At 45.5% G+C, this 27,911-nt stretch overlaps 1 protein-coding gene across 9 annotated transcripts in view; it reads right to left on the bottom strand.

The window, feature by feature from the left end:
- The window catches only part of CLTCL1 (clathrin heavy chain like 1), a 109,664-nt gene that overhangs the window by 27,654 nt on the left and 54,099 nt on the right, over nt 1-27,911 (bottom strand). For all 9 annotated transcript variants that reach the window (XR_001882357.1, XM_017856681.1, XM_017856684.1 and 6 more), the window contains 15 exons: nt 26,871-27,071; nt 26,627-26,779; nt 25,954-26,076; nt 23,209-23,346; nt 19,179-19,343; nt 18,414-18,594; nt 16,988-17,151; nt 15,757-15,882; nt 15,021-15,163; nt 14,448-14,682; nt 12,957-13,079; nt 9,053-9,198; nt 3,370-3,553; nt 1,982-2,174; nt 1,214-1,371 (listed from right to left, as the gene is read on the bottom strand). Coding sequence is in view for 8 of the 9 variants with exons in the window: in XM_017856681.1 (XP_017712170.1) it covers nt 1,214-1,371; nt 1,982-2,174; nt 3,370-3,553; nt 9,053-9,198; nt 12,957-13,079; nt 14,448-14,682; nt 15,021-15,163; nt 15,757-15,882; nt 16,988-17,151; nt 18,414-18,594; nt 19,179-19,343; nt 23,209-23,346; nt 25,954-26,076; nt 26,627-26,779; nt 26,871-27,071 (2,433 nt within the window). In the remaining variant the exon portion in view is untranslated. The remainder of the gene's footprint in view (nt 1-1,213; nt 1,372-1,981; nt 2,175-3,369; nt 3,554-9,052; nt 9,199-12,956; nt 13,080-14,447; nt 14,683-15,020; nt 15,164-15,756; nt 15,883-16,987; nt 17,152-18,413; nt 18,595-19,178; nt 19,344-23,208; nt 23,347-25,953; nt 26,077-26,626; nt 26,780-26,870; nt 27,072-27,911) is intronic.

The raw sequence follows: 27,911 nt of genomic DNA, 5'->3' as shown, positions 1-27,911 counted from the left end.
CAATGCCTGGTTAATTTTTGAATTTTTGGTAGAGAGTGGGTTTCTCCATTTTGCCTGGGCTGGTCTTGAACTCCTGACCTCAAGTGATCCACCTGCCTTGGCCTCCCAAAGTGCTGGGATTACAGACTCTTCACCCCTTTGTTTTCTTCTTGTTGTTTGTTTGTATTTTAAAGACAGGGTCTCGCTCTGTTGCCTAGGCTGGAGTGCAGTGCCCCGATCACAGCTCACTGCAGCCTTGACCTCCTGGACTCAAGCGATCTTCCCACTTCAGCCTTCCAAGTAGCTGTGACTACAAACGCATGCCACACACTCGGCTAATATTTTTTAGTTTTTTGTAGAGATGGGGGTCTCACTATGTTGTCCAGGCTGGTCTTGAACTCCTGGGCTCAAGTGATCTTCCCACCTCTATCTCCCAGAGTTAGGATTACAGGTGTGACCCACCGGGCCCAGCCCCAACAACTACTTGGAACTAATTTTGAAATAGAAAGCTCAAAGTTCATTTTGTTGTTTTTTTTCTTTTCCTTTTAGAGATGGGGTCTCATTATGTTGCCCAGGTTGGTCTTGAACTCCCATGCCCAAGCGATCCTCCCACCTCGGCCTCCCAAAGTGCTGGGATTACAGGCATGAGCCACTGTGCCCAGCCCACTTTGTTGTTATTCATTTCAATAAATTATGTGCATTCCTCCAAGAAGAGTGTACTTGTAATTAATATAGAGTTATAATACATTCCATTATCTCTTCATGTCTCTTTATCACATTTTCCAGGGGTAACATTTTATCTACATGGCAGACTCCACAATTATTTAAAACTTTTATTTATGGTTAAGGTTTAAATGTTCTGGCCTTATTCCTATTAAAAAAGGAACGTTTTCTTCCCCATTATGTTATCTGATTATTAGTGACACAAGCTATTAATTTTCTTTTCTTTTCTTTTTTTTTTTTTTGAGATGGAGTCTCGCTCTGTCACCCAGGCTGGAGCGTAGTGGTGCTATCTTGGCTTACTGCAACCTCCACCTCCTGGGTTCAAGCGATTCTCCTGCCTCAGCCTTCAGAGTAGCTGGGACTATAGGCATGCGCCACCAGGCCTGGATAATTTTGGTATTTTTAGTAGAGACGGGGTTTTGCCATGTTGACCAGGTTGGCTGCAAATTCCTGACCTCAGGAGGGGGCTGTGCACTGCCAGTCAGATTTAGGCCCAGGGGGCATGGCCTACCTGCTGGATGTGGGCATTGTTGGGTCCATTAATAAAATCTTCTAGCTCAGAAAGACGGCTGGTTTTAGCCAAGGCAAATATAAGTTCAGTCTCTATATAGGACTCACGGCCCTTTTTCCTGGCCATCTGCAGAAATTTAACTAGATCCTCCCAGTTGTCTAAAGACAGAAAACAAAGATAGGTTAACCCAGAGCTGATAATTTTAAACAAGGGCTCAATTCCTCCATTCTGTCCTCAGCCAGACACATTTACCCTCTCGTTAGGTCTCCCTGGGAACTCAGACTCCAGATAATGTCTAGGAGGTCTTGATTATGCTCACTAAGCAGATCCATAGCTCAGAAGGGAGGAAGGGAGGGGCAGAGCCACACTCAGGCCGCCTCCCTGAGAAAAGACTTTGCCAGGAGACAGAACGCTTGTTCTGGACATCAGAGAGGTGGGTGCCACAATCAACTTGAAACACCAGAAGATCCCTGGGAATCTGTGGGCCTGTCACTGACTTTAAAATTACTACAGTGGCGATACTGAGATATCTAGTGTGCTTAAATGACCTCATCTTATAAAGGAGGGCAACAGTCAACTAAAGAGCTGGTGTCAATAACAGAATAACGTTTATCTCAGACCCTTGTGGGAAACTTTCACGTAGATGTGCCCTCTGGTATCTCTGGATACATTATACGTAGAGATTTGTGAGAATCTCTTCAACTTCTTGCTTCAGCCAGGTTTTGCATCAGTGAGACACAGAGCCCCAGGGAGAGGGGATTCACTTACTGCTCCTGCTGGCTGCCTGAACAACTTCCAGGTAAGAGGAAGGGTTGTCCCCTCTGATATAGGAGTTGATGGCTTCCTTCACCAAGTCTTTCTGGAGCTGGGCTTGGGCCAGCTGACTCCACACCGCAGGCTCACTGCATCTCTCCGCAAACTCATATGCCCGGTCCAGGTTTCCAATGTGCTCGATCAGGACCTAGGGGTTATGAGAGGACTCCACTCTCTGCAACACCTAGTCAGCTCCAAAAGACAGACACATTTTTGCTTGGTTCCCTGTTCTGCCTAAAGCTTCATGACCACTTCAATTCTGTCGGAAGCAATCAGGTACTAAGCATTTCTCAGATGGACAGGTTGAGGGGAGAGACAAGAGCCATTATATGAGAAGGCGGATGCTGAACAAAGAAGAGACACTCCAACAAAGAGGCACAGAGATGGAGATATCCAGGTTAAGCTTTCTGGGCTGGGTGTAGGACATGGGACTTGCTCCTGACCTTGGGAAGAAAGACAGTGCAACAGAGCATAGAAACTGTAGAAGAGTTCACAAGAATTGCTGTGGGGAATAAGATTGCTCACCAGGCAGAAACAGGCTTGCTGAGCAGCCTGGCAGACTGCATAGCAGTGAGGACCACCACTATATAGTAGTGGAGGTGGTGGCAGCATCAGCCGCCCCCTAATATGATGAGCTGGTCTGTCTCAAAGCAAGGCCAGAGCCCATGAGGGGGCACAAAAGAAGGGCTCCTGGATTGGGGGTTTCACAGCAGGTATAGAAACAAGGTAAAGGAAGAGGCAATAACATAAAGATAATTGGTAGGAGAGCAGTTCAGAAGATGTCCTGCGGTTTACAACTGATTTGGAAATAAAACCAGAAAAGGTTCATAGACTGGGAAGAAAGGGCTGCAGTTTAAAGAAGAAGAGTTCTTGGGGAGGTGGAGGGGCAGGCAGGGAGGGCTGGAGGGCCTGCTCTGGGAACCTGACCTTGGATCCTGAAAAGCTCCTGCTGAGGAGATGGGGGAATGGGGAGTATGAGGGTGAGCAGCATAGTGCAGAGGGCTGGAATGGTTGTCATTGAGGGTAAGGTGTGAGTGCCTCTGAAAATCAAACGTTTGTGTCACCAGGGCTGACCGATGACATTGGGTCGGTACCCAAGTCCAGGGGAGTGATCGGGCAGGGGCAGACTAACAGCCAATGGAAGGAGCACCCGCAGAGAAGGTCAAGACAAGGGTCTAGCAGGCTGGGAAGATGGGTTGCTGGTGAGGAGCAGAGAAGAGCACAAAGAGATGCACTAGACAACCAGAGTGTCTGACACCCTTGGAGAGGACAAGGGCTTGCAGGGCACACTCATGGTGTGGCAGAGGGTGCTAGGTCCAACATGCTTGCACTCAGCAGCCCACCTGGATTGCTGAAGCATTCATATCAAACTTGTGGAAGATGGCGAAGGCCTCCTCATACAGCGCGCTGCTGACAGCGATGCTCGCAATGTCCAGTGCGTCATAGTTGTCCAGGCGGCTGATGTACTCCATGACCCGTGTGCGGTCTGCCTTGATGGCAGTCAGGATCAGCAGATTCTGCAGATTCCTGAGGGAAGAGGGTGGTCAGCATGGCATCCCAGGAAGGAAGGCTGCATAAACCATTTTTCGGAAGGTCATGCATCCCCAGACCCCCGTTTTTTTTTTTTTTTAACTCATTAATATACACATACATAACTGATAAGCAAATATAACAGAGTATTTGTGAAGTAGTTGAGATCTAAAAAGAAACAATATAGCAAAGTCTTGGGAAAGCACAGGTAAGAGAATCAGAATGTGCCAATCAAATCACTGGGAGGGTTGTTGTGTCTTTTCAGAGCCCAGCCTCTGGCTCCTGCTGTAGAAGTACCTATTTTCCTACCTGTGCTTTCTTTGTGATTCATTACAGCTTTATCACATCTACCGTATTTCTAAGCAATATAGGCAGCTTTGCATTTTTTTTAACTTTTAAAAAATTTTGAGATGGGTCTTGCTATGTTGCCCAGGCTGGTCTCAAACTCCTGGCCTCAAGTGATCCTCCCACCTTGCCCCCTCAAAGTGCTGGGATTACAGGTGTGAGCCACCACACTGGGTTGCTTTGCATTTCTTGAACTTTCCTTTGCTTTAATTATAGTAGATGAATTTTTGCAAAACTTTTATACAATTCAAAAATGTGGAAAAAAAATCAATGTAACACACCACATATCAAGAATCTAAAAAAGAAATACTACATCATTATCAAATGATTCAGAAAAAGCATCTGATAAAATCTAACACCTATTAATGAGAAAAACTATCAACTAGAAATAGAAGGAAACTTCCTCAATCTGAGAAAGTACATTTACAAAAAGCCCACTGCTAACATCATAAGTAACAGAGTCTGGACACTTTCCCTGAGGATCAGGAACAAGGCAGGGATGTCCACTCTCAACACTTCTATCTGTGATGGAGGTTCCGGTTAAGGCATTTAGGACACAAGAGAAACAAAAAGTTTCTTTTCTATAATGAATCGCAAAGAAAGCACAGGTAGCACTAGATTAGGAAGAAATAAAACTGTTCCCGGTGGCTCACACCTGTAATCCCAGCACTTTGGGAGGCTGAGATGGGCGGATCACGAGGTCAGGAGATCGAGACCATCCTGGCTAACGAGGTGAAACCCCGTCTCTACCAAAAACGTAAAAAATTAGCCGGGCGAGGTGGCGGGCGCCTGTAGTCCCATTTACTCGGGAGATTGAGGCAGGAGAATGGCATGAACCCGGGAGGCGAAGCTTGCAGTGAGCCGAGATTGCGCCACTGCACTCCAGCCTGGGCGACAGAGCAAGACTCTGTCTCAAACAAACAAAACAAAACAAAACAAAACAAAACAAAACAAAACAAAACTGTCCCAATTTGCAGCCAACATGATTGATTAAAAAAACTCAAGAAATCTACAAAAATAAAAAATAAAAATTCCTGTAATAAATGAGTTTAGCAAAGTTGTAGAATACAAGGTCAACATACAAAAATCAGTTGTATTTCTATATACTGACAATGTTTTTCAATGAACAACTGTAAACAAAAAAATCTATTTAAAATACTTCCAAAAACATGAAATAAGTATAAATCTAATAAAATCTACATATGACCTATATGCCAAAAAACTATAAATTGCTGATGAAAGAAATCAAAGATCTAAATAAATGGAGAGACATATCACTTTCATAGAATCAAAAGAGTAAAGATATCAATTCTCCCTAAATTGGTCCACAGATTTCATGCAATTCCAGTTCCAGTAGATTTTCTTGTACATATAGACAAGCTAATTCTGAAATTTATATAGATAGGCAGGGAAATTAGAATAGTTAAAACAATTTTGAAAAAGAATAAAGGTGAGCCCAGGCATAGTGGCTGACACCTGTCATCCCAGCACTTTGGGAGGCCAAGGTGGGAGGACTGCTTGAGCCTAAGGGTTTGAGACTAGCCTGGGCAATATGGCAAGACCCTGTCTCTACCAAAAAAAAAAAAAAAAATTAGCCAGGTCTGGTGGTGCACACCTGCAGCTGCTCAGGAGGCTGAGATGGGAGGATTGCTTGGGCCTAGGAGGTTGGGGCTGCAGTGAGCCATGTTCATGCCACTGCACTCCAGCCTAGGTGACAGAGGGAGACCCTATTTAAAAAAAAGAAAGAAAGAAAGAAAAAAGGAATAAAGGTGGAAGAATTACACTACCTGGTCAATTGATTTTTGACAGAGATGCAAAAGCAATTCCATGGAGAAACAGTATTTTTAACAAATAATGCTGGAATAAACTGGACATTCATATGCAAAAAGATGAATCTCACCCTAAACTTCACACTTTATTGGATAATGAATCTAAATATAAAATGAAAAAATATGAAACTTTCAGAAGGAATAACAGAAAATCTCTGTGACCTAGGAGTGTTCACAGAGTTCTTGATTTAACACTAAAGCACAATCTATAAAAGAAAAGTTTATGAATTGGACTTTATCAAAATTATAACTCTTGTTCTGTTAATGACACTATTAAGAAAATAAAAGAAAATCTACAGAATGAGAAAAAATATGGAAATCACATATCTAAAAAAGGACTTGTATCCAGAATATACAAAGAACTCTGAAAACCCAACAAAAAAACCAAACAACCCAATTGAAAAACAGGCAACAGATTTCAAGAGACGCTTCACCAAAGAAGATCTACGGATGGTAACTAAGCACATAAAAAGTTGTTCATCATCATTAGCCATTAGGGCAATGCAAATTGAAACCACAATGGCATATTGCTATACATTTATGAGACTGGCTAAGATAAAAAATACCAATATACCAAGTGCTGGTAAAGATGAAGAGTGACCGGAACTCTCACATATTGCTGATGGGAATGCAAAATGACACAGCCATTTTGGAAAACAATAGTTAGGCAGTTTCTTAAACAGTACATATACCATGTGATTGGGTAGGTTTAAACACAAATCTGGACACAAATGTTCACAGCACATGTATTCATAATCACCTCAAACTGAAAACTACCCAAACGTACTTTGATGGGTGAAGAGATAAAACTGTGGTACATTCGTACAACAGAGTAAGATTCAGTGATAAAAAAGAATGTCAGGCTAATGCACTCACCAACTTGGATGAATCTCAAAGGCATCATCACGCTGGGTGAAAGAAGCCTGTCACAAAAGTCTATACCACATGATTCCATTTACAAGACCTTCTTGAAAATGCAAAACTAGTATGGCCGGTGGTAGCCAGGTTTGGGGGAATGTATACTATACTGGGTAGCTAGCACAAGGGAATGTTATAGGGTGATGGAATTGTTTGTACCCCAACTGTGGTGATTCTACAAATCTATACATGTGTTAAAATTCCTAGCACTGCATTCCCCATCCCCTTCCAGAAGGTCATTTTTACTGTATGGTGATTTTTATAAAAAAGAATTTTAAAGTTAGGTGCTAAGAGTCATCCATGCAGCTGTACGGTGTTCATTTCTAGGGCTATCTGGTATTCAACTGTACAACTGTACTACAACCTACTTACTGATGGTTATCTGGATCGCTCTTAGAGCTCTGCTATTGGAAACGGTGCTGCCTTGAGTATTCCTGCACACATTTCCTCATACAAATGAGCTGAGATCCTTTAGGGCTCATAAGGAAGAGAGGAAATTGCTGGCTGTGTGCATCTTTTTTCACCAAACTGTTTTCCAAATGTAATGCGCATTCCCACCAGGGGCACATAAGAGACCCAGCTGCTCAACATCCTCATCAGCTTTGATTAGGAGAGTGGGGTTCCTGCTGCTCTGGCAGGAGTAACAAAGCATCAGATGGTGCACCATGGCCTCACTCTGTGCCTCCTTGGTGGCTGATGAGGCTGAATTCTTACCTTAGGTTCACAGGCTGTCCTTCCTCTCACCGGAGGGCCTGTTTAAGTACTCTGCTTGGTTTCTCATTGGGTTGCTTGTGTTTTTCTTTTATTACATCTTTTCTCTACTAATTTTTTGTTGGTTGTGTTGCAAATATCTTCTCCCCATTTGTAGCTTCTCATTTGTCCATATTCTTTATGATAAAATGCTTAAGTTTAATACAGTCTTACTGGTTTTTCACTAAAGGTTTATGGTTTCTGTGACTGGTTTAAGAATTTATTAGGTCATAAATATATTCTTCCAAGCACATACTCTAAAAATAATATATTTTGCCTTTTTTTTTTTTTTTTTTTTCTGAGACGGAGTCTCGCTCTGTCGCCCCAGCTGGAGTGTAGTGGCAACATCTCAGCTCACTGCAACCTCCACCTCCCAGGCTCAAGTGATTCTCCTGCCTCAGCCTCCCGAGTAGCTGGGATTACAGGCACCTGCCATCATGCCTGGCTAAATTTTTGTTATTTTTAGTAGAGACAGGGTTTCACCCATGCTGGCCAGGCTGGTCTCGAACTCCTGACCTCAAGTGATCTACCAGCCTTGGCCTCCCAAAGTGCTGGGATTACAGGCATGAGCCACTAGGCCCAGCCAAGGCTATTTTTACCTACACATAAAACTGTCTGGTGAAATCATCACAGGAAGAGCACAAACTTGAGGTTACCTGCATGTTTGAGAAGCAAGTGTTTAAGAAGACAGCAGAGCCACAGCCACCTGTGCCTGGAAGTACCCACAAGCTAACAACTATCAAAGGAGGTTGATCAGACAGCAAAACAGAATATCCTACCCACCTCAGGCACCTTAATCCTGGCATCCTGTCATTAGTCAGGGTTTATGATTCCATTAAAATATAATTTCACATTCCATATACCATTATCATATAGCATCTCCAAGTTTAAAAACACACACACAAATTCCTCTCTATAATACTACAGCCCTTGATAGCCTTTCTGGCCTACAAAATAGATCTCATAATTAAATCTTTATAGCTGCACTTATGATGTGAGTAGATTAAAATCTGACACAGAATCTCTGATGGTGAATTTTGAAGTGGAGAGGAACCCAAGGTGGCTGGCCCATGCGGAAGCACACACTCTTACCTCTATGGTGCCTGCCCATGCAAAAGAAGCATGCACTCCCACCTCTATAGTGCCAGTCCATGTGGAAGCACGCACTCCCACCTCTATGATGCCGGCCTGTGCTGCTGTCCCTGCCACAGCTCCTGCTCATCTGGCTTCTACATTATACTTCTGGCAAGTCTTCCCTGATACATGCCCAGATCTGGTTCTCCCACCACCTTTCTCCAAGCTTTGTTCACTATGATTTGAAGAGTTCAACACATCCTTAGGCCACATGAGACCTTCATAAAATGCCAGCTTCCCTTCTCTGAGCATTGTGTTAAAGGACAGTGTGGGCCAGAGCCGTAAGAGGAGTGCAGCCTCCTGGAAAATGTGAAACTGAGGCTGGGCTCTGAGACAGGCAGGAGCTAATAAGGGAAGGGCTACATTGAAATAGAGGAAGTGGTAGGAAGATTGGCATGTCTGGGGAGCAGCCAGTGGGCAGGCTGGATGGGTGAAGTGGTATGAGATTGTAACAGAAGATAAGTATCAAACAGATGTTTGAATCTGCCTGTGTCCACAGCTACCCCTGGCATAGCCTCACCTGTGCTCACTGAAGACAGAGTTATCCAGAACTATCTTCTCCAGCAGTTCAATCAGTTCCTTAGGCAGGTCGGCTGTCATAAAGGCTTTGACAGTGACCGAAATCTCTTCAGGATCCCGTGTTTCTGACAATGCTGTCTGTACTACCTGGTTTTAAAAAGCATTTGAAAGAACTTGATTAGTCAATTCAAGACTGAATCTTGAAGCTAAACAGAAGGGAAGGACTCCTCCAAGATGGTGTGGAACAGACAGAGAAAATGGGAGACTTCTTAAGGTAACAAAGGAAGGGTTTTCAAAGTCAATTTCAGGAAATTCTCAGTTTGCTCTATTTTGACAATTAGTTTTTCTCTCATATCAAATGAGCTACAGACTCTTACTCTGCTCCAATGACCAGTGCACTAGGCATTTTGAAATGAATGTCTCCTTTTAGATTTGTCTTTTAAAGCCACTAATAGCAAATATGGCTCCACTTCTCTATTGAAGACACTGCAGGGGCTTCCAGCAGCCTCTTACGAGCAAAGAGCATTGCCACTGCTGTGGCACAGTCCATAGCCAGAGCTGTGGAGTCAGGTGCCTTCACACTGGATGCCACTCAGAACCACAATCTGAAGGAAAGACCAACAGAAGACTGGCTGTGCCACCCTTCATTCAATTATAGGTGTCTCACATACAAAAACACCTACAAATAGGGTGGAAAGTCAGTTTTCCAAAGAGTACATTTTCCATGTGACAGCAGTTTGGAATGCCAGCACTGCTCTCTTTGCACTTTGGACCAGGCACCTTCAGTGACTTCGAGGATCTAATATTTTTGCCAAGTTTCTGGTTCTCCTCAGGGGTGGTCAACAGCCGTGTATCAATGAGAGGGAAGAGACAGCTCTGGAAGGTCTTTCATGGCTAACACAGCCCTCTGACCATGAACTGTCACCTAGCAATCTTGAGGGGCCTTAAAGGAACCTAGGGTCAAGGTCAGTCCAGTCCACCTTTCTGGTGGCCTTTGTGAACTCAATGGTACCATAAGACGCAAAAGTACTACCTCTGTGGAGTTTGTAATATCCACAACAAGGAGGCTGAAGAGTTTGAGAACAGGAGCTCTCCCAGCAGCTGAGGAACCAAAAGGGTATGCCTGAGGGAAAGGGGCACCAGGACACAGCACAAGTCCATCCAAAGGAGAAGGTACACTTTCTAGAGTGACATCTGTCAGTTCTTAAAAAACTTGGAGGCCAGGTGTGGTGGCTCATGTCTATAATTCCAGCACTTTGGGAGACCGAGGCAGGCAGATCACCTGAGGTCAAGAGTCTGAGACCGGCCTGGACAACAGTTAAACCTCATCTCTACTAAAAATACAAAAATTAGCCGGGCATGGTGGCAGGTGCCTGTAATCCCAGCTACTCAGGAGGCCGAGGCAGGAGAATCACTTGAACCTGGGAGGCGGAGGTTGCAATAAGCCGAGATCGTGCCATTGCACTCCAGCCTGGGTAACAAGAGCAAAACTCCATCTCATAAAAACAAAAACAAAAAAAAGAAAGAAAACCTTGGAGCAACTTAAGTAAATACAGACAGGTTGTTTTAAGGGCAAAAATAAATTTCTACCATTTGTTTGAGTCAATACCGGATGCCCCACCTAAGGTTGCCTCAGGACACTGCTCTCAGTAAACATTTCATAATGAGGTTCCACTCCAGACACTAAAAGCAGCCTCCCTCTGTTATTATGTGCTCTGGATTAGAGGAGCATTGCAGTTGAATTTCCCACCGGGAGGTGGCTACAGATATTCAATTACAGCAGAGATAACGAAAGACCAGCAGCTCCACCTAGAAACAGGAAGACAAGAGGCCCCTGCTGGCTCTGGTATGGTGCAATGTTAAAGTTGCCCTTCCCCAGTGCCAACATGAAGTCACCTTCAAGCTGTACCAGGTGGCTGGACTACACCTGGAGAAAAGTCTGATGTCTAGGAACTTGGATGTAAATCCCTAGTAGCATATTGTGTTGTTTAGTATTTTTATTAGATTTGGATGGGTAAGTTCAAAGTTGAAACAGAGATTCAAAACAACATGACCTTCCATAAATCTCAAAGTACTTCAAAATGAAAAGTTTATTTAAAAAAGTAGAGGCACAGGCTTGAGAAACAGTGGACAGAAAATGAGAGGATAAAATTCAGTAGAGATAAAGATCAAATCCAGCCCTCAAGACTTTCGAAAGCGCCGGTCCAGCAGGTTGGCAATGTGTACGACAAAGGTGGGAGTTTTAACTGGTCTTATTCTCAGGGCTGAAGCCACTTGTTGGATGAGGGTTTTGTTCCAACATTGGTCTTGTCCCACCCCTAAACAGTATGCCCAGCACCTAGGGACAGTGCTGAGGGCAGCAGAGGCACTATCTGTGAGTGTCTGTGAGGCTGTGACTGGAGGGGAGGCTCTTCCACAGGGCTGGGGGAAGTCCTCCCAGAGGCCAAGGCAGACTCCCACCTGCCAGGCCACACCCAATAATGACCCCTGGCCCCAGCACTCTGCCCCGTCTCCAAGGAGGTGCTGGATAGTCACAGGGGCATAAAGAGTTCTTCAACACAGGAAAGTCAGCTGAGACAACCTTGAAAGCTACTTCACCTCTGTCCACGGGGGCTGAGCTGGGCCCAGCATGCAGGCATGCCACCAGGTACTCTCTTCCTGGGCTGCATATCCCTGCTTTGGATCCAAGGGCCAACTCTATGTCCTCAGCCAGTAAACAATTCCAAGTCAGCCCACCTGGGGAATCAAGCTAATTTTAGGCAAGCTATTTCTGCAGGGGAGAAGGTTCATAAGGGCTAAGATGTTTTATTTATTTATTTATTTATTTATTTATTTATTTATTTATTTATTTATTTTTTGAGACGAAGTCTCATCCAGTTGCCCAGGCTGTAGTGCGGTGGCGTGCGATCTCGGCTTCCTGCAACCTCCACCTCCTGGGTTCAAGCGATTCTCCTGCCTCAGCCTCCTGAGTAACTGGGATTACAGGCATGCACCACACAGTGTGTTTTGTATTTTAGTAGAGATGGGGTTTCACTATGTTGACCAGGCTGGTGTTGAACTCCTGACCACAAGTGATCCACCTGCCTAGGCCTCCCAAAGTGCTAGGATTACAGGCGTAAGCCACCATGCCTGGCCTATTTATTTATTTTTTTGAGACGGAGTCTCTCTCTGTCGCCCAGGCTGGAGTGCAGTGGTATGATGTCGGCTCACTGCAACTTCCACCTNTGAGACGAAGTCTCATCCAGTTGCCCAGGCTGTAGTGCGGTGGCGTGCGATCTCGGCTTCCTGCAACCTCCACCTCCTGGGTTCAAGCGATTCTCCTGCCTCAGCCTCCTGAGTAACTGGGATTACAGGCATGCACCACACAGTGTGTTTTTGTATTTTTAGTAGAGATGGGGTTTCACTATGTTGACCAGGCTGGTGTTGAACTCCTGACCACAAGTGATCCACCTGCCTAGGCCTCCCAAAGTGCTAGGATTACAGGCGTAAGCCACCATGCCTGGCCTATTTATTTATTTTTTTGAGACGGAGTCTCTCTCTGTCGCCCAGGCTGGAGTGCAGTGGTATGATGTCGGCTCACTGCAACTTCCACCTCCTGGGTTCAAGCGATTCTCCTGCCTCAGCCTCCCCAGTAACTGGGATTACAGGCGTGTGCCAACACGCCTAGCTAATTTTTGTATTTTTAGTAGAGACAGGGTTTCACCTTGTTGGCCAGGCTGGTCTTGAACTCCTGAGACCTTAAGGAATCCACCTGCCTCGGCCTCCCAAAGTGCTGGGATTACAGGCGTGAGCGACTGCACTAGGTCAAGATGTTTTAAATGAAAAATGAAACCAGTCACTTGAGCCACAAAGATGATTAGACGGCAAAATGCAGGTGCATAGACATACCCATCTCTGTGCCTCACCTGGTCAATTAGCTGTCTCCTGGATGGGTTGGTCTCCTCAAGGACGTGAGCCCAAAGCTCTGGATCCTTTCTGCGTACCAGGTAGCGGGCCTCGCTTTTGAACAGAGAATTCTCATTGCACACCTGAAATGAGCATACTCATGTGTGTAACACAGCAGCCAATCAATGGAAGCTGCTTGGGAGGACACACCCCAATTCGTTCCCTGTGTGCCTGATACCAGTTTGGTGAACAGTCAGGGCCCAGGCAAGGCGCTGTGCTTTGACACGGGATGAGCAGCATCCTACAGGATTAGCAATGGACTCAAACTACCTCAAAATGCCCTTTCCAAGTTTACAACTCCTGGGGATGTGCCACATCTCTGGCCAATAGGACCTCTTGCATTCAGGGACACGCTCTGTCTCCCATTCTGTCTGATACAGCCACTAGCCACGGGAGGCTACTGAGCACTTGAAATGTGGTGCATGACAGGAACTAAACTGGTAATTTTTAATTTAGTTAAATTTAAGTACTCATATGTAGCTAGCTCTAAACCATCTGTAAAATGTTATCAGAACAGCCTAGAACTGGTATAAAACAGCACAAACACTGCAATGTTTCAAGACCTAAAAACTGCAAACTGTGCTTTCACTGGCAGATTTGGAGACCCTTTATGGAATGTTATAACAGATCTCCAAAACACCATCAGTCCACTGGAATGTGCCAGAGTTTGCAGCACTTGCTAAATCCTGGTGAGGATTGGATCTGTTGAGTGCCAGATGCCAGGCACAAAGGCTGAGTGGCATGCAAAGGTGTCTGCGGATGCAGCGCAAGCTGCCTGTGTATCATGGGAAAAGCCCGAGCAGGCTGGTGCGGTACCAACCTCATAGGTGCTCTGTTCATGTCTGGATTTTTAGATCAAATGGTTAGGTAGGAACAGTTCATACAATTCAACCTAAACATGTAATTATATGTGGATCCAAGCCTGGGCAGATGTAGGCAAAAGAGCTGGGCAGATGTCTCAAGGAGGGGCCAGCAAGAGCTCACCGGTCAGGTGATGGGGAAAGGCTTGCGTAGAGGGTTATCCCAAAAAAGGGGCATGAAGTACAAGGGCAGTCGGGACATGAGGCACCCAGGAAACTGCAGGCCCCTCCAGGTGGGGTGGCAAGATGGGTGGCTGATCAAGTTGGGGAGTTGGGGGAAGGTGGCAGTCCACAGAGGAGCTCATGAGTCAGGCCAAGGAGTTCAATTCTGCCCTCAAATTACCAGGCAACAGTAAGGACCATAAGCAGAGGGATGATAAGTCAGGTTCATGGCCACTTGGTCTACAGGTACAATGCATACAAATCGCATGAGCAAGTTCCCAAAAGCTGCGAGAATCACAAGGAAATAATCTCATGACCTGCCATCTCCAGGTGCTCAGAAAGCCCTAATCAGCTCCCCACGGGCACACCTTTGAAAGCTTCCCTGGGAGGCCAGGGTTGCATGGGCAGCTCAGCACATCTGCTACCCACCTGGATGAGCTCAAGGTCACACTGCCCCCGCTCATAGGCGACACAGGCCAGATGGGGGTCTCGCTTTTCACAGTAGCGGCCCACCACGCTGCTGTCATAGTAGGCATTCTCTCTCAGGAAGCACTCGGGGCTGCTGTTACTGTCGATGTAGATTTTAGCCAGTGCATTGTGAGTGGCAGGCTCCTCGCAGCCTTCCTGAATCCGGGACTCCAGCCAGGGAAGCAGCAGCTTGAGCCTTTGAAAGAAGGAAGGCACCGTAAAGTCTCAAGGCTACCACTGGAAATCTTGAGGGCAACTCCAGGGCTCTGACAGATGTTTCCTGAAACAAAAAATCTTGGAGTACATTAACTTCAGGTTGCTCTAGGGACGAAGACGGACCTGATTCCAAACTGATTTCTACTGTTAGGTTTTCCCCCAAGGTATTCACAGTACCAATAGCAAGTAACTCACTGCTGCATCTAAGATATGCACATGAATGATCAGCTACAGAGACAGTCCTGGAGAATTAGACAGAAACAACAACAGACACTAGAATCCAGGGGTAAGACAAAACACTAAGTAAGGACACCTTACCTATTTCTTTTTTCTACTTCAGCCACCAACTCGTCAGTAGAGAACTGTCCTCTCACTGCCATGATTAAATGTTTAATCACTTCCTCAGAACAATCCACATCAAGCAGCCCTCCAACCACAGCTGGGGTCCGGCTAGGGTTGACCTACGGTAGTCAAGGTGAAGTAACTTCAGTGTTGCAGACACAAGTTATTGTTAGAAGCCTCCTACAACTTGGACTGTCTGGGCAAAACCCTGAAAGGGCTCCTGTTTAGCACTGCGCTGTATCCCACCAAAATTCACTTGCTGATGTCCTAACTCCTAGTGGGACTCTATTTGGAAAGAGGGTATTTAAGGAGGTAATCAATGCCAGGGGTGGGGCCCTAATGCAACGGGACTGGTGTCCTTCTAAGAAGAGGAAGAGACACCAGGAATGTATATGCACAGAGGAAAGGCCCTGTGGGGGCACAGCCAGGAGGCCGTCTGCAAGCCTGGAAGACGGCCTTCACCAGAAACCAGCCCTGCCAGCACACTGATCGTGGACTTCCAGCCTCCAAAACTGTGAGAAATAAATGTGTGTTGTTTTAGTCGCCTGGACTGTGTTCTTCTACTCTGGCAGTCTGAGCACACTAACCCACCACCCTTCAAAATGATAGTCTCTGAAATGCCAGATGTTAGAGGCAGCCTCTGAGGCGAAGACTATTGTCACTGACTGGGGTCCAGAGGCAGCCAGGTGTCACTCCAGGGAGCCAGCAGTACCTTCTGCACGTAGATCTCAATGTACCTCTGCAGGCTGTTGTGGTATAAATACAGGACAAGGTCATGGACAAAGCCAAAACGATCGCACACGACGATGAGGGGAAGCTGGTCTGTGAGCTTGGCCTCCTGAGGATTAGAATGCACATAACAAGTCAGGGAGTGGAGAAACCAGACAGCCAGACCTCGGACTCATTGCCCATATGGGACAGCACTGTCTCTGCAGCAGAGTGACATGTAGGAGACTCAGAATGAGACTGCTCTAGATAGGCTGTCGTTTTGTGGTATGGTGTTTGCTTTGGAAATAAGTGAAAAAGATAATAGTATTTGGTTAAAGACCGTTAAATGTGGCATTAACATTCCAAATCTGGACAAAAATATCTTTTAAGACAAGCAGCAAACCCAACAGAAACCAGGCCATTCTCAAGAACAGCACACCTGCAGTAAAGGCTGCCTTTTCAGACATGCAGCCACAGGCCATGGAAACACACCTGGGCACCATTCCCAGATGATGATGGCACTTGGGTAGGGCAGCCACAGGTCACCACAATCATGCCTCCCCCTTGTGTGGTTCCATGCCTAGATCACATTTCCTGGTTTCCCTTGAAGTTTTAAGTGTGGCCACATGACCTCATTTCCTCCAAGGGGACATGAATCCAAGTCTCATCTGCCACTTGCAGGCCTCGCCCATAAAAACCACCCATGCTGGTTCCTCTGTGCTCTTCCCATCTTCTAGCTGACTGGGAAGACGACATCCACGTGAGGTGCTGAACACCGCAAAGCAGCCATGAGCCTGGTCCTTGAAGGACAGTGGGAAGGAAAGCCACCCCACTGACCTCCAGCCCACCCAGGACTGCCACATAAGGAAGTAGGCTTCCTGTTCTTTATGACACTAGTGCTGAGTGGTCTACTTGTTTCTGCAGCTTTGCCTGCCTAATTGACAATGGCACTAATGGGATGTTGATGAATTACAATGCAGCAATAAACTAACTCCCTCCACTCACGTGCCAGATACTTAGAGCACAGCCTCAAGCTGCGTTCCATGTTCTTAAAACGATAGAAGGGTTCCTCTAGAACTTTAAGCCATAAGGCGGAGCTCTGTCCCTGGGACTAAGGGGTCCCTGGCAAGACAGATCCAGCTTCCTGCCTCCTGGGACATCCTGCGGATGGTCTGCCCCGCCTGCCATCAGCAAGGTCAGCTGCTGGAACACAAGGAGGCAGTGCTGGAACACACCTTCAGGAAGTTCTTCACATGCTCTGGGTTGTAGCAGCTGCTCTCTCGGCATATCCTCTCCACCTCCTTGATCTGCCCTGTCTTACAGGCAGCCTGAATGTATTTCAGATGCACGTCTGGGTCTTGGCTGAAGTTCACGATTGAGCCCAGGAAGTAGAAGAGGCCTATGAAGACAGACCGTTTCATTTTCGTCCTTGCAACACCCACCTGTCTCCTCCGTAGCTGCTGCCCACCTTCCCTCGATGACCCTGCTCCACTCTCCAGGGACCCACAGCCCACTCAGAACTCATAATCAATATGCCATCTGTCTGTTTTGGCAGCTCCCAAAAATAGCTAGTCAGATTTCCATCAAATTTGGCAGGCATACCTGGCATGTTTTGATGTAAAATACTAGATATTTGGTACATGTGAAATTCCTTTTGGGGGCCCAGGTATACCTAGATAGTTGTCGTCAAGAGTAATTCCCACTGAGGTAATCTGAGAGGGCTGTGGGACTGATGCCAAGGGAGAGAGAAATAAGCCACGGCCTCCAGGAGGAGGCCTGCAACTCTGGACAGTAACAACAAGATAGGATACATCCGAGAAGGCCCCTCCCGGTCAAGGTCTTTCACTGTAACTGTGAGACTCTGATGCTAGGAAAGGAATGGGCAGCCCCTAGGCCGATGGTTCCCCGCCAACCTACTCTACTCTCTCTCCCAGCCCAGCTCCACTCAATCGTCTGCCATGGTCTTTCCTACAGTGGTGTCTTCTGAAGAGAAGGCCAGTTCCCTGAGGGCAGGGTCCTGTCCCACCCTCCACCGATGCCCCAACATCACCGGACACGTGGCAGTGGCTTGATGCCTAGACAAATGCTTAGTCTCTATCCTGGGTGGGCCAGACAGCCCCTACCTGTCCCTAACGAAGCTACTTCCACCCCCATTGCCCTAGAACACTCTTTTGGGGTGATGTCCAAAAAGGGGAAAGGAAGACAACCAAGTTGCCTCGTCAGCCACTGCAATCAACTGGGTTAGCAGACACCACAAAGCAATGTACCCTCTATCGTGGGCTCTCACTTAGGAGAGGCCCAAAGAGCCTCCCTCCTGGGGCTGTGAAGACCAGACATCAGGCCCTTTCACGGTACCCACGACACAGGCTTTTAGATGAATTCTTGCCAGACTGTGCTGCACAGACACACCGGGCTCCATAAGTTTCTCCACTCCATCACCAACCAACCTGATTTCTTCCTTTGGAAATACCAAAAAGGACACTGAAGCTGAGGGTGCACATGAGATGGCAGCTGCATTCTGCCACCGACTGAGCACCCAAGGCAGCGAGTGCTGCATCCTGCCTGGCTTTGCAGGAAGGCCGTTTTAAGTCGGGCAGGTAGACCGCAACACCTGAGAAAGGAAACAACGTGGCGGGGTCGGCGAAAGGCTGCACGGTTTACCTTCATAACTCTTGAAGGATTCAAAGAGCTCCACCAGGGCCTGCGTGCCCAGCTGCTCATGGTACTTAGAGGCCACCTGAACACACAGCTGAAGGTTCTGTCTGATGTTAGCAGACAGCATCGCATGCAGACACTCCACAGAATCCTCCACCGACAAGGAGCCGAAGAAATTGACAAGCCACTGGGAACAAGGAAGAGTCTGTCCACAACGATGCACCACTATAAAGATTGCTAACACTTGGAAAATAACTAGGTCATTCTCCTGTTCCCCTGAGTGTCAAAAATAGAGAGAATTTCCATATAAAGGGATTGAAAAGCAACTATCCATCATGGGAAAAAGTAGGAGCAAGGAGTAAAGCTGGGAAAAGACACTGATGTAAACTGTTCACCTGCAATATTCCACAGACGATGCTAAAACTTATTCCATAAGTTGGAACACAATAGCTAGTTCAGCTTTGCTAATGGTTTCAGACAGCCCTGTTAGGTTGTCAGTGTTAAAAGGTGACCAGTATTCCTGCTATTAGACTAAGTCAAAGGTGGACATCAGAAAGAAAGGTACTACAGGGCCCAGACATGCTGCTGAGCAGATAAACGTTGTGCGTATGCTGAACCAGAACTGCTTTTGGTAGTAAAGTATGGTAGATTAGGGTAGTGACAGGCTCAGGCCATGGTTCCACAATCATCAACAGGTGAACATTGGGGAGCATGTGACATTAATGGCATAGACAACAGCCATAATAGGAGTGCCCCAGGGGTACACAATACCTCGGGATTGAGGAGGTGAGTGTGGACCACAGCCCTCTTGATGTCATAGAGGTCGGTGTAGTGCTCCAGTGCTTGCTGCAGGAGGCCTGCCTTCTCACAGAGCTGGGCGATGTGGGCCCGGTCGTAATGAGTAAACATCTTATTTCCAAGGATGGCATCTGCAACCTATGAAACAGGGAGTTTGGTGGGAAAGCCTGATCAATGGCAATAACTTTTTAAGACCAGCTGCTCAGCCTTGCCCCAGGGTAGGGTATAGCCTGGCAACCCGAACTCACAGGTCCCTGTCCACACCCACAACTCTGGTGGCAGCAGTGCTTGTGGGTCCCAAGATCCCCAGCTGTCCTTCAAGTCATCTTAGGCCCTTTGCACAAGGCTCCATCCTCCCATATTGTAGAGTTGGGCCTACCCCATGTGGCCACAGAGTTGGGCCTATGAGAAACGCTGAGGCTCCATAAAGCCCTATTACTGGGATGAGTCCAAGTCGCTGTTGCAGCTTTTAAGTAATCGCATTCTTTTTTTTTTTTTCTTTTTTTTTTTGAGACAGAGTCTCAATCCATCATTTAGGCTGGAGTACAGTGGCAGAATCTTGGCTCACTGCAACCTCTATCTCCCGGGTTCAAGCGATTCTCATGTCTCAGCCTCCCAAGTAGCTGGGATTATAGATGCGCACCATCATGCCTGGCTAATTTTTGTATTTTTAGTAGAGACGGAGCTTCAACACGTTGGCCAGGCTGGTCTTGAACTCTGGACCTCAAATGATCTGCCCACCTTGGCCTCCTAAAGTGCTGAGATTATAGCCGTGAGCCACAGCGCCCAGCCAGCAATCACATTCTTATAGGGTTTCTATGGCAAGATCAACGTGAGGGCTCTAGTCTACCGATTCTCCTTGAATGAGCTCAAGCCTTAGACTAGCAATGGCCAGAAGGAGACATGAACATAACAAATTCGATCTGTGCTTACTAGACTGCTCTACTAGGCTGAATACAGACTTAGGAATTGGGGATTGCATTTAAAAAACAATGAACACTTCTGAAAACAATTTTTATGAGGCATAAAATAAATAAATAAATAAATATATATATATATTTGAGACAGGGTCTCACTCTGTTGCCCAGGCTGAATGGAGTGTAGTGGTGCAATCTCGGCTCACTGCAGCCTTGACCTCCCAGGCTCAAGCAATCCTCCCACTTCAGCCTCCCAAGCAGCTGGGATTACAGGCGCATGCTGCCAAGCCAGCTGGCTACTTGTTTTTTTTTTTTTTTTTTTTTTTTGAGACGGAGTCCTCATTTCTGTTGCCAAGGCCTGGAGTGCAGTGGCACGATCCCACCCAGCTTCAACTGAACCTCTACCTCACTGGTTCACACCATTCTCCTGCCTCAGCCTCCTGAAGTAGCTGTGACCTGCAGCACACGTGGCACCAATGCCCAGCTAATTTTTGTATTTTTTAGTAAAGACAGGGTTTCACCGAGACGCTGGCCAGGCTGGCCTCGATCTCTTGACCACGTGAATCCTCCCCCGCCTTGGCTCCCAAAGTGCTTGGATTACACGGTGTGAGCCACCATGCTGGCCCCTGACTAATTTTTGTATTTTTGTAGAGATGGGATTTGGCCAATGTTGCCATGCTGGTCTCAAGACTTCCTGGCTCTGGTTCAGCCTTGGCCTTCAAAAATTGCTGGGTTACAGGTGCGAGCCACTGCACCGCAGCCAGCTAAATATTCTCTTTAAGTAAGTACTTTTTTGGGCTATAGACTGGATAGGTCACACAGAAGCCTTGGCAGCATGGCTGAATGGGTTGCTCCAAAACTCAGTTGAATCAAATGCTGGTCCTTGGACTAGCTACGCTCCTGGGTGGCCTTTCCCTTGCCACCCAGCACACGCTTTCTTATTTCTTCAGGATCTGCATCACCAAGCAGTATAGCCAAACTGAGTGACGCACAGCCCCCTGTTCACACACCAGACCAGACTTCAAGTGATGCGCACTTCTGGTTCCCCACAGAGTTGGACGATCCAACCAAGTACTGAGGGAGGTGACACCTGGCACTTACCTGAGTCTCCTATCCTTTGTTTCTTCAGGTTTATCTTTAACTCTCTTGTTTTTTAAACATTTTCTCATCATAGCAAGCAGTGTATTTTGAGAACTTAGAAACCATCATGCAAGTCCACTGCCCAGAGAAGACTGCCAGCATCCTGGGGGCAACTAAGAACAAAGAGCCTGCTGCACCTCACCCAACTACTTGTTTGTCCCTGCAGCTTAGCGGTCTGGGCACTTCCTTTGGTGTCCTGCCAAGTTTTGAGTGGCCGCTTGGTGTGTTTTTCAAATCTCATTCACCAAAAACTATTTACATACACTCAGCAAAGTCATGAGAGTCCAATAGACCAGCAGCAATTAACAGCAGCTTTTATTTCCTATAGTTTGGAATATGACCCACTTCTTAGCAGCTAACCTGTGGATTTTGAATAAATTGGAGGTACAGAAACCAATATACTTAATATGTTGTTTCATATTATATAAAACAATAAGTGATTTATTCAAAGAAAAAAACAAATCAGAGGAGAGAAGTTTTTTTTTTTTTTTTTTTTTTTTTTTTTTTAAAGAACGGAGTTCTTGCTCATCACCCCAGGCTGGAGTGGCAGTGGCGGATCTCGGCTCAACTGCAAGCTCCGCCTCCCGGGTACACGCCATTCTCCTGTCTCAGCCTCCCCGAGTAGCTGGGGACTACAGGCGCCTGCCACCGCGCCCAGCTTAATTTTTTTGCATTTTAGCAGAGATGAGGTTTCACTGTGTTAGCCAAGATATGGTCTCGATCTCCTGACCTTGTGATCCGCCTGCCTCAGCCTCCCAAAGTGCTGGGATTACAGGCGTGAGCTACCGCACCCGGCCAGAAGAGAGAAGTAAAGAACAAAGTGAACTTGTACAATCTTATCCACTTAGTACCGTGAACAGCTTGATATAAACTCCTCTAAATCTCTTTCTTGTATATATATCTAAATTTAACCCAAAATAGCACAGACATGTGATTTGATTATACCTGCCTCCCACAAGTTTCAGGCCAACAAATGATGCCTCACCACAATACCACTGCACACCCATTAAGATGATTGCTATTATTATTTTAGACAGGGAAAATGCGTTGGCAAGGATATACGGAAGTTGGAACTGCTGAGCACTACTGGGAAGAATATAAAATGGTGCAGCCTCCTGGAATACACTATGGTGGTTCCTCAAAAAGGTAAGCATAGAATTACTGTACAATATGATCCAGCAAATCCACTTCTAGGTATATGCTCCAAAGAATGAAAGCAGGGTCTCAAAGAAATCTTTGTATACCCATGTGAACAGCAGCATTATTCACAATAGCCTAAAGGTAGAAGCAACCCAAATGTTCATCAATGGATGAATGGATAAACACATGTCATATATACACACGGTGGACAATTATTCAGTTTTTAAAATGAAGGTGTTTCTAACACATGCTACAACGTGGATGAACCTTAAAAATAATATGCCAAGTGAAAAAAGCCAGGTAAAAGGACAAATATTTTGTGGTTCCATGTATATGAAATATCTTGAAAAGGCAAATTAATAGAGACAGATTAGAATGGCAGTTGTCAGGGGCTGGGAAATGAGGAGTCATTGCTTGACAGTTACATAGTTACTCTGGGATAATAAAAAGTTCGGGAACCATATAGTGGTAATGGTTGCATAGTATTGTGAATGTTCTTAATGCCACTGTATCAGATACTTAAAAGTTGTTAAAATGGTAAATTTGGTTATGTATATTTTACCACAATGAAAAACAAGAAAGAAAGAAATGATGCCCCAATTATAACTGTTTCCATGAAAGTCCTGTACCATGATTTCTGGAAAATCCTTTTAAGGGGAGTCATGGAGAATGTTCACTGAGAAGTACAAGATAAACATCTGGCACAAGCCCAGCCCAGTCCAAAGCCACTGTGCTCAAGTCTGCAAACCCACAGAGGGGTGCCACAGGTGCTCTGCAGCTCGGTGTTAGCCTACAATGTCACTGACCTGGGGTGCATGAACAAGGTTCATCTCCAACAGCCATGTCTGGAGGAATCCCTCAGCTGGGCGATTATTCTTCAAGGCATCCAATAAGAAGGAAGTACACTGCTGAATTAAACTGTTTTCCATGAAAATGTCCACAATCTGAAACACATCCAAGCCACATTTTCACTCAGTGTGTTTTCATTCACAGTGTTTCATTTTCGTATTGAAATAGTTCCTGAAATATTATCTCATTATCTCATTTAGAAATTCAACAATTAGTTCCTTCGTTTTTTTGGTTTTTTTTTTTTTTTTTTTTTTTTGTTTTTTTTTTTTTTTTTTTTTTTTTTTTGAGATGGAGTCTCACTCTGTCACCCAGGCTGGAGTGCAAAGGCACAATCTCAGCTCACTCCATCCTCCGTCCTCCACCTCCTGGGTTCAAGCGATTCTCCTGCCTCAGCCTCCCAAGTGGTTGAGATTACAGGGTTCAAGCGATTCTCCTGCCTCAGCCTCCCAAGTGGTTGAGATTACAGGCACCCGTCACCACACCCAGCTAATTTTTGTATTTTTAGTAGAGACAGGGTTTCACCATGTTGGTCAGGCTGGTCTCGAACTCCTGACCTCAGGCGATCCGCCCGCCTCGGCCTCCCAAAGTGCTGAGACTACAGGCGTGAGCCACTGCTCCCGGCCCCTTTGCATTTTCTTATGTCATCACAATTCACATAGAGCCAGGTGTGGTGGCGTGTGCCTATAGTCCCAGCTACTCAGGAGGCTGAGGTGGATGCATGCATTCCTTGAGCCCAGGAGTTAAGACTATTCTGGGTAACACAGAGACCTCATAACAACAACAACAACACAATACACGTAATTTATGACCATTAATTTATTGATAATCTTGTGAAATCATATCACCTACATCATACCTACCAGTGAGGTATTTTACCAAAGTATATGAAAGGGAGTGACTTTTATAACATATGAACCCCCAGAATCCTCTCAAGTGATCCAAGCAGTAATCATACATTACTTAATCACATCCTAGAGGCAGCTGTGATGCTTAGCTTTAGGTGTCAGCTTGACTGGATTAAGGAACACATAGAGACCAGGTAAAGCATTCCTTCTGGGTGTGTTTGTGAGGGCGTTCCCAGAGGAGACTGGCATGTGAGTTGGGGGACCAAGTAGGAAAGATCCACTCTCAATGTCAGGGAGCACCATCCAATCAGCTGGGGGCACAAAAAAGTAAAGAATAGATTTCTTCTTTCTCCTGGAGCTGGGACTTTCTCCCCCTCCTACCTCTGGACATCAGAACTCCAGGCTCCCCAGCCTTTGGACTCCAGGACTTACCCCAAAGGTCCCCCAGGGTTCTCAGGCCATTGGCCTCAGACTGAGAGTTACGCCATCAGCTTCCCTGGTTCTGAGACTTTCAAACTTAGATTGAGCCACGCTACCGGAATCCAACGTCTCCTCTAGCTTGCAGACAGTCTATCACAGGACTTCTCAGTCTCCATAATCACGAGCCAATTCTCCCTCTCATATATCTGAGATGGGGTCTCACTCTATTGCCTAGGCTGAAGCAGTGACAAGGTCACCACTCACTGCAGCCTCAGCCTTCAGGGCTCAAGTGATCCTCCCATCTCGGCCTCCTGAGTAGCTGGGACCACAGGTGTGCACCACCACGCCTGGCTAATTTTTAAAAATTTTTTGGTAGAGATGGGGTCTCACTATGTTGCTCAGGCTCCCTCTCGTATAGCTAGAGCTACGCTATTGATTCTGTCTCTGCAGAATCTTGACTAACAAAGCAGCTGATACTTGATATCTAACCCATATATATCATTATATTATTGGGGCACAACTGGGAAAATGCAAACATTTACTTAGACAATTATTAAAGCTAAATTGATGTTAATTTAAATAATTAATATGCCTCACTAAGATGTGAAATATAGGAATAAATTTAGTAATTGTTTTTGAAGGACAGCTTTACAGGAAAATAAAAAAGAACTTATTAATTGTGGAACTTCTCATAAAGTATGAGAAGTTTATATTTTAAACAACTTTAAAATATGAACTATAAACAAGATATGAACTGGAAATTTCTTTCCTATTGAAAGCTAAGTAAATTTGTCTCAAATCTCTTATTCTATGTTCTCCAAAATATCTGCAAATTCCCAGACATATAAACACATATAACTGCACTTATTATTTCTAAACAGTTGTTGGCTCTGATGCCTTGCTTCAAGCTTTGTTACACATCTGTATATCATCAGAGCTCCTTGTACCAATTGACTGAAAGTGACTTGTCATGTGTTTACATCTAAATTCTAAGTAGGTTACACTAAAAAATAGGCTGATGCTCACGTAGATCCAGGTCAGTTAGACATCCACAGGATGAACATCTGGGGGATGCAACAGCACTAGCTCCTGGTGCTCAGGCCAATGGTCAGGGAGAGACAATGATGTGGTAACTGGGGTGGGGAGAGGGATGGAGGGCTGGACCCTAAATGACATACTCACACCCTACACCATCACCACCCAAAGACACAAACCCACGCAAACATTCTCTAAAGTACTTCAAAACAAAGGAAGCAATGAGTACTCACATAGTAAAGACTAGAAGACAAACTCCCCAAGTACACTAGATTTTTTAAAACTGGAAGATTAATAGCAGATGAAGAAAAGCACTAAGACAAGTTAACAGGAAATAATAAAGGAATCTTCTAGATGGCTCTAAAAAGCCACAAAAAGTTGTCCAAAACTGCCTACGCTCACCTGGTTAATGTCAGCCAGTGGCTCCTCATCCTGCACTAGCATTTGAGAAAACTGCAGGCCCTGTTCCGGACTGATCTTCATTACACCCCTCAGCAGAAAGATCCAGTCTGGGGTGTACCCAACCTAGAAGCAAGGGAGCACCAATCAGGAAAATCAATGAAAAACCCTGGGCATTAGAAAAGGAAGTTATCCATCCTTTGTTTTAAACTCATGTTAACAAAGAAATGAGCAGCAACACTGTCATTTGTAGGTACCACCTTCTGCCAAACACAATATCCAATTAAATAAATTGACTTCATGTCCATGGAAGGCATAATTAACTACAGCCCAGACCACAAATAAGTTCCCTGATCTGTGTGCAAACACAGCCTGCCTGTGAGCACACAGGGACAAGATCTGGAAGTCTGCCAAAATATCAAATTAACATACAGAAGGAAGAGAGGGAGAGAAAAAACAAGATAAAGCTCCCAAATAAAAAGAAGATGGAAGGACTGGAAAACTAAGGATAATAAAAAACTGAAGAGAATGCAATATGATCATTATGAATAAAGATCCTAATAGCAACACTGTCAACTCTCACACCAGAAGACTTATAAAGAAGGGTATTTTATAAACTTTAAAATCAGCAACCACTCAACCACATGTGAGATGCAGATGGTTCAACACACGTTACCTTTTTGGCATAGAGCACAATTTTTTGGAATTGGCCTGTTTCTGCAAAACACTGGATCACTTTGCTTGGCACGTTTGCCCGAAGGTACACACTCAGAGCGAGCATGGGGTCAGTGGTTTTGACCAAGTCTCCGAGCTCCTCTGAGCACTCCAGCTGTGGTATGCCAAGGGACAAGGCAAAGTTAGGAGGTGGGCAGGGAGCCTGGACCAAGCTGTGCGGGGGCTACCATCTCACGTGTTTCTACCTTATCTTCTTTCAGCCACTTCTCTAGGAGTTGCTTACGCCCCTGCTGAAGAACCAGATGGCAAAGTTCTAGGGATTCAAGTTTATTGAGCTGACCCTGGTCGAGCAGGATTCCAAAGTACTGCAGCAATGGAGAAGCCTGACCAGGCTGAGTGGGTATACTCTGGAATTTCTGGACCGTCTCTCTGGTACGCAGGATTCCCTAGTAATAAATGGAAAAATAGGTCACTGTGTTGTAATCATGGGGGATCCCTTCACTCAACTTGCTTCTATGTAAAAACAAAAATCTGCCAGTGGAAATTCCACACTGCTCTGTCATGGACAAAATGTCCTCTACCAAGGCAACTGCTTCTATCTTCAATAAGAACCATAAGTATGGGGGAATCTAGGTCCTCCAGGTGGCTTCACACTTAGGGTCTTACTTCTCCCCCAGCATGCTGCAGTGAGAATTCAGCCTCTCAATCAGTCTTGTAGTAGTGAAGTTCTGCTATCGTTATATTCTAATTCAAAATACTCACATTCACAGATGACGGCTAGAAATGGTTTGTTCATAACCACCCCTTGAAAGACAAGAAAAATTCTTTCAAGGACCAGCAACTTGAAAGTCTTTATCTACTCAGGAGCAGATCCGGTCTCTGAACAATTTATCCAAATGAAATAAACTAAAGAAAAAGCCTTATGCAGAAATGCTATATTCTGAAAGAGTGGAGGAAGTCCAGAGCAGGACTACTGCTAAATAAAACAGGGAACAACCACTTGGTGTATTGTGCGTTGCATATTTGACAACCAGGCAGCAAGAGTGGAAAATTCTAAGTTGCGAAAATGTGAAACTGTATCTAAGCCATTGGGTGAGAGGTATGTATGCACACAAAGTGGGAGATAGGAAGAAGTGCTGGTGCAGCAAGAGCGTGCTTTTTGTTTACTTCCCTTACTGTTAAGCCATTGGTGCAAAATTTTAAACTAAAACTCCTAATATAACACTAATAGACTGCAATACCAGTAGTGAAATGCTTTTATGACTTATTTTCCTCTCAAGGTTGGT

This window comes from Rhinopithecus bieti, unplaced genomic scaffold, assembly GCF_001698545.2.
Source record: "Rhinopithecus bieti isolate Rb0 unplaced genomic scaffold, ASM169854v2 scaffold_44745, whole genome shotgun sequence".
Taxonomy (NCBI): domain Eukaryota; kingdom Metazoa; phylum Chordata; class Mammalia; order Primates; family Cercopithecidae; genus Rhinopithecus; species Rhinopithecus bieti.
This window is presented reverse-complemented; position numbering and strand designations above follow the sequence as displayed.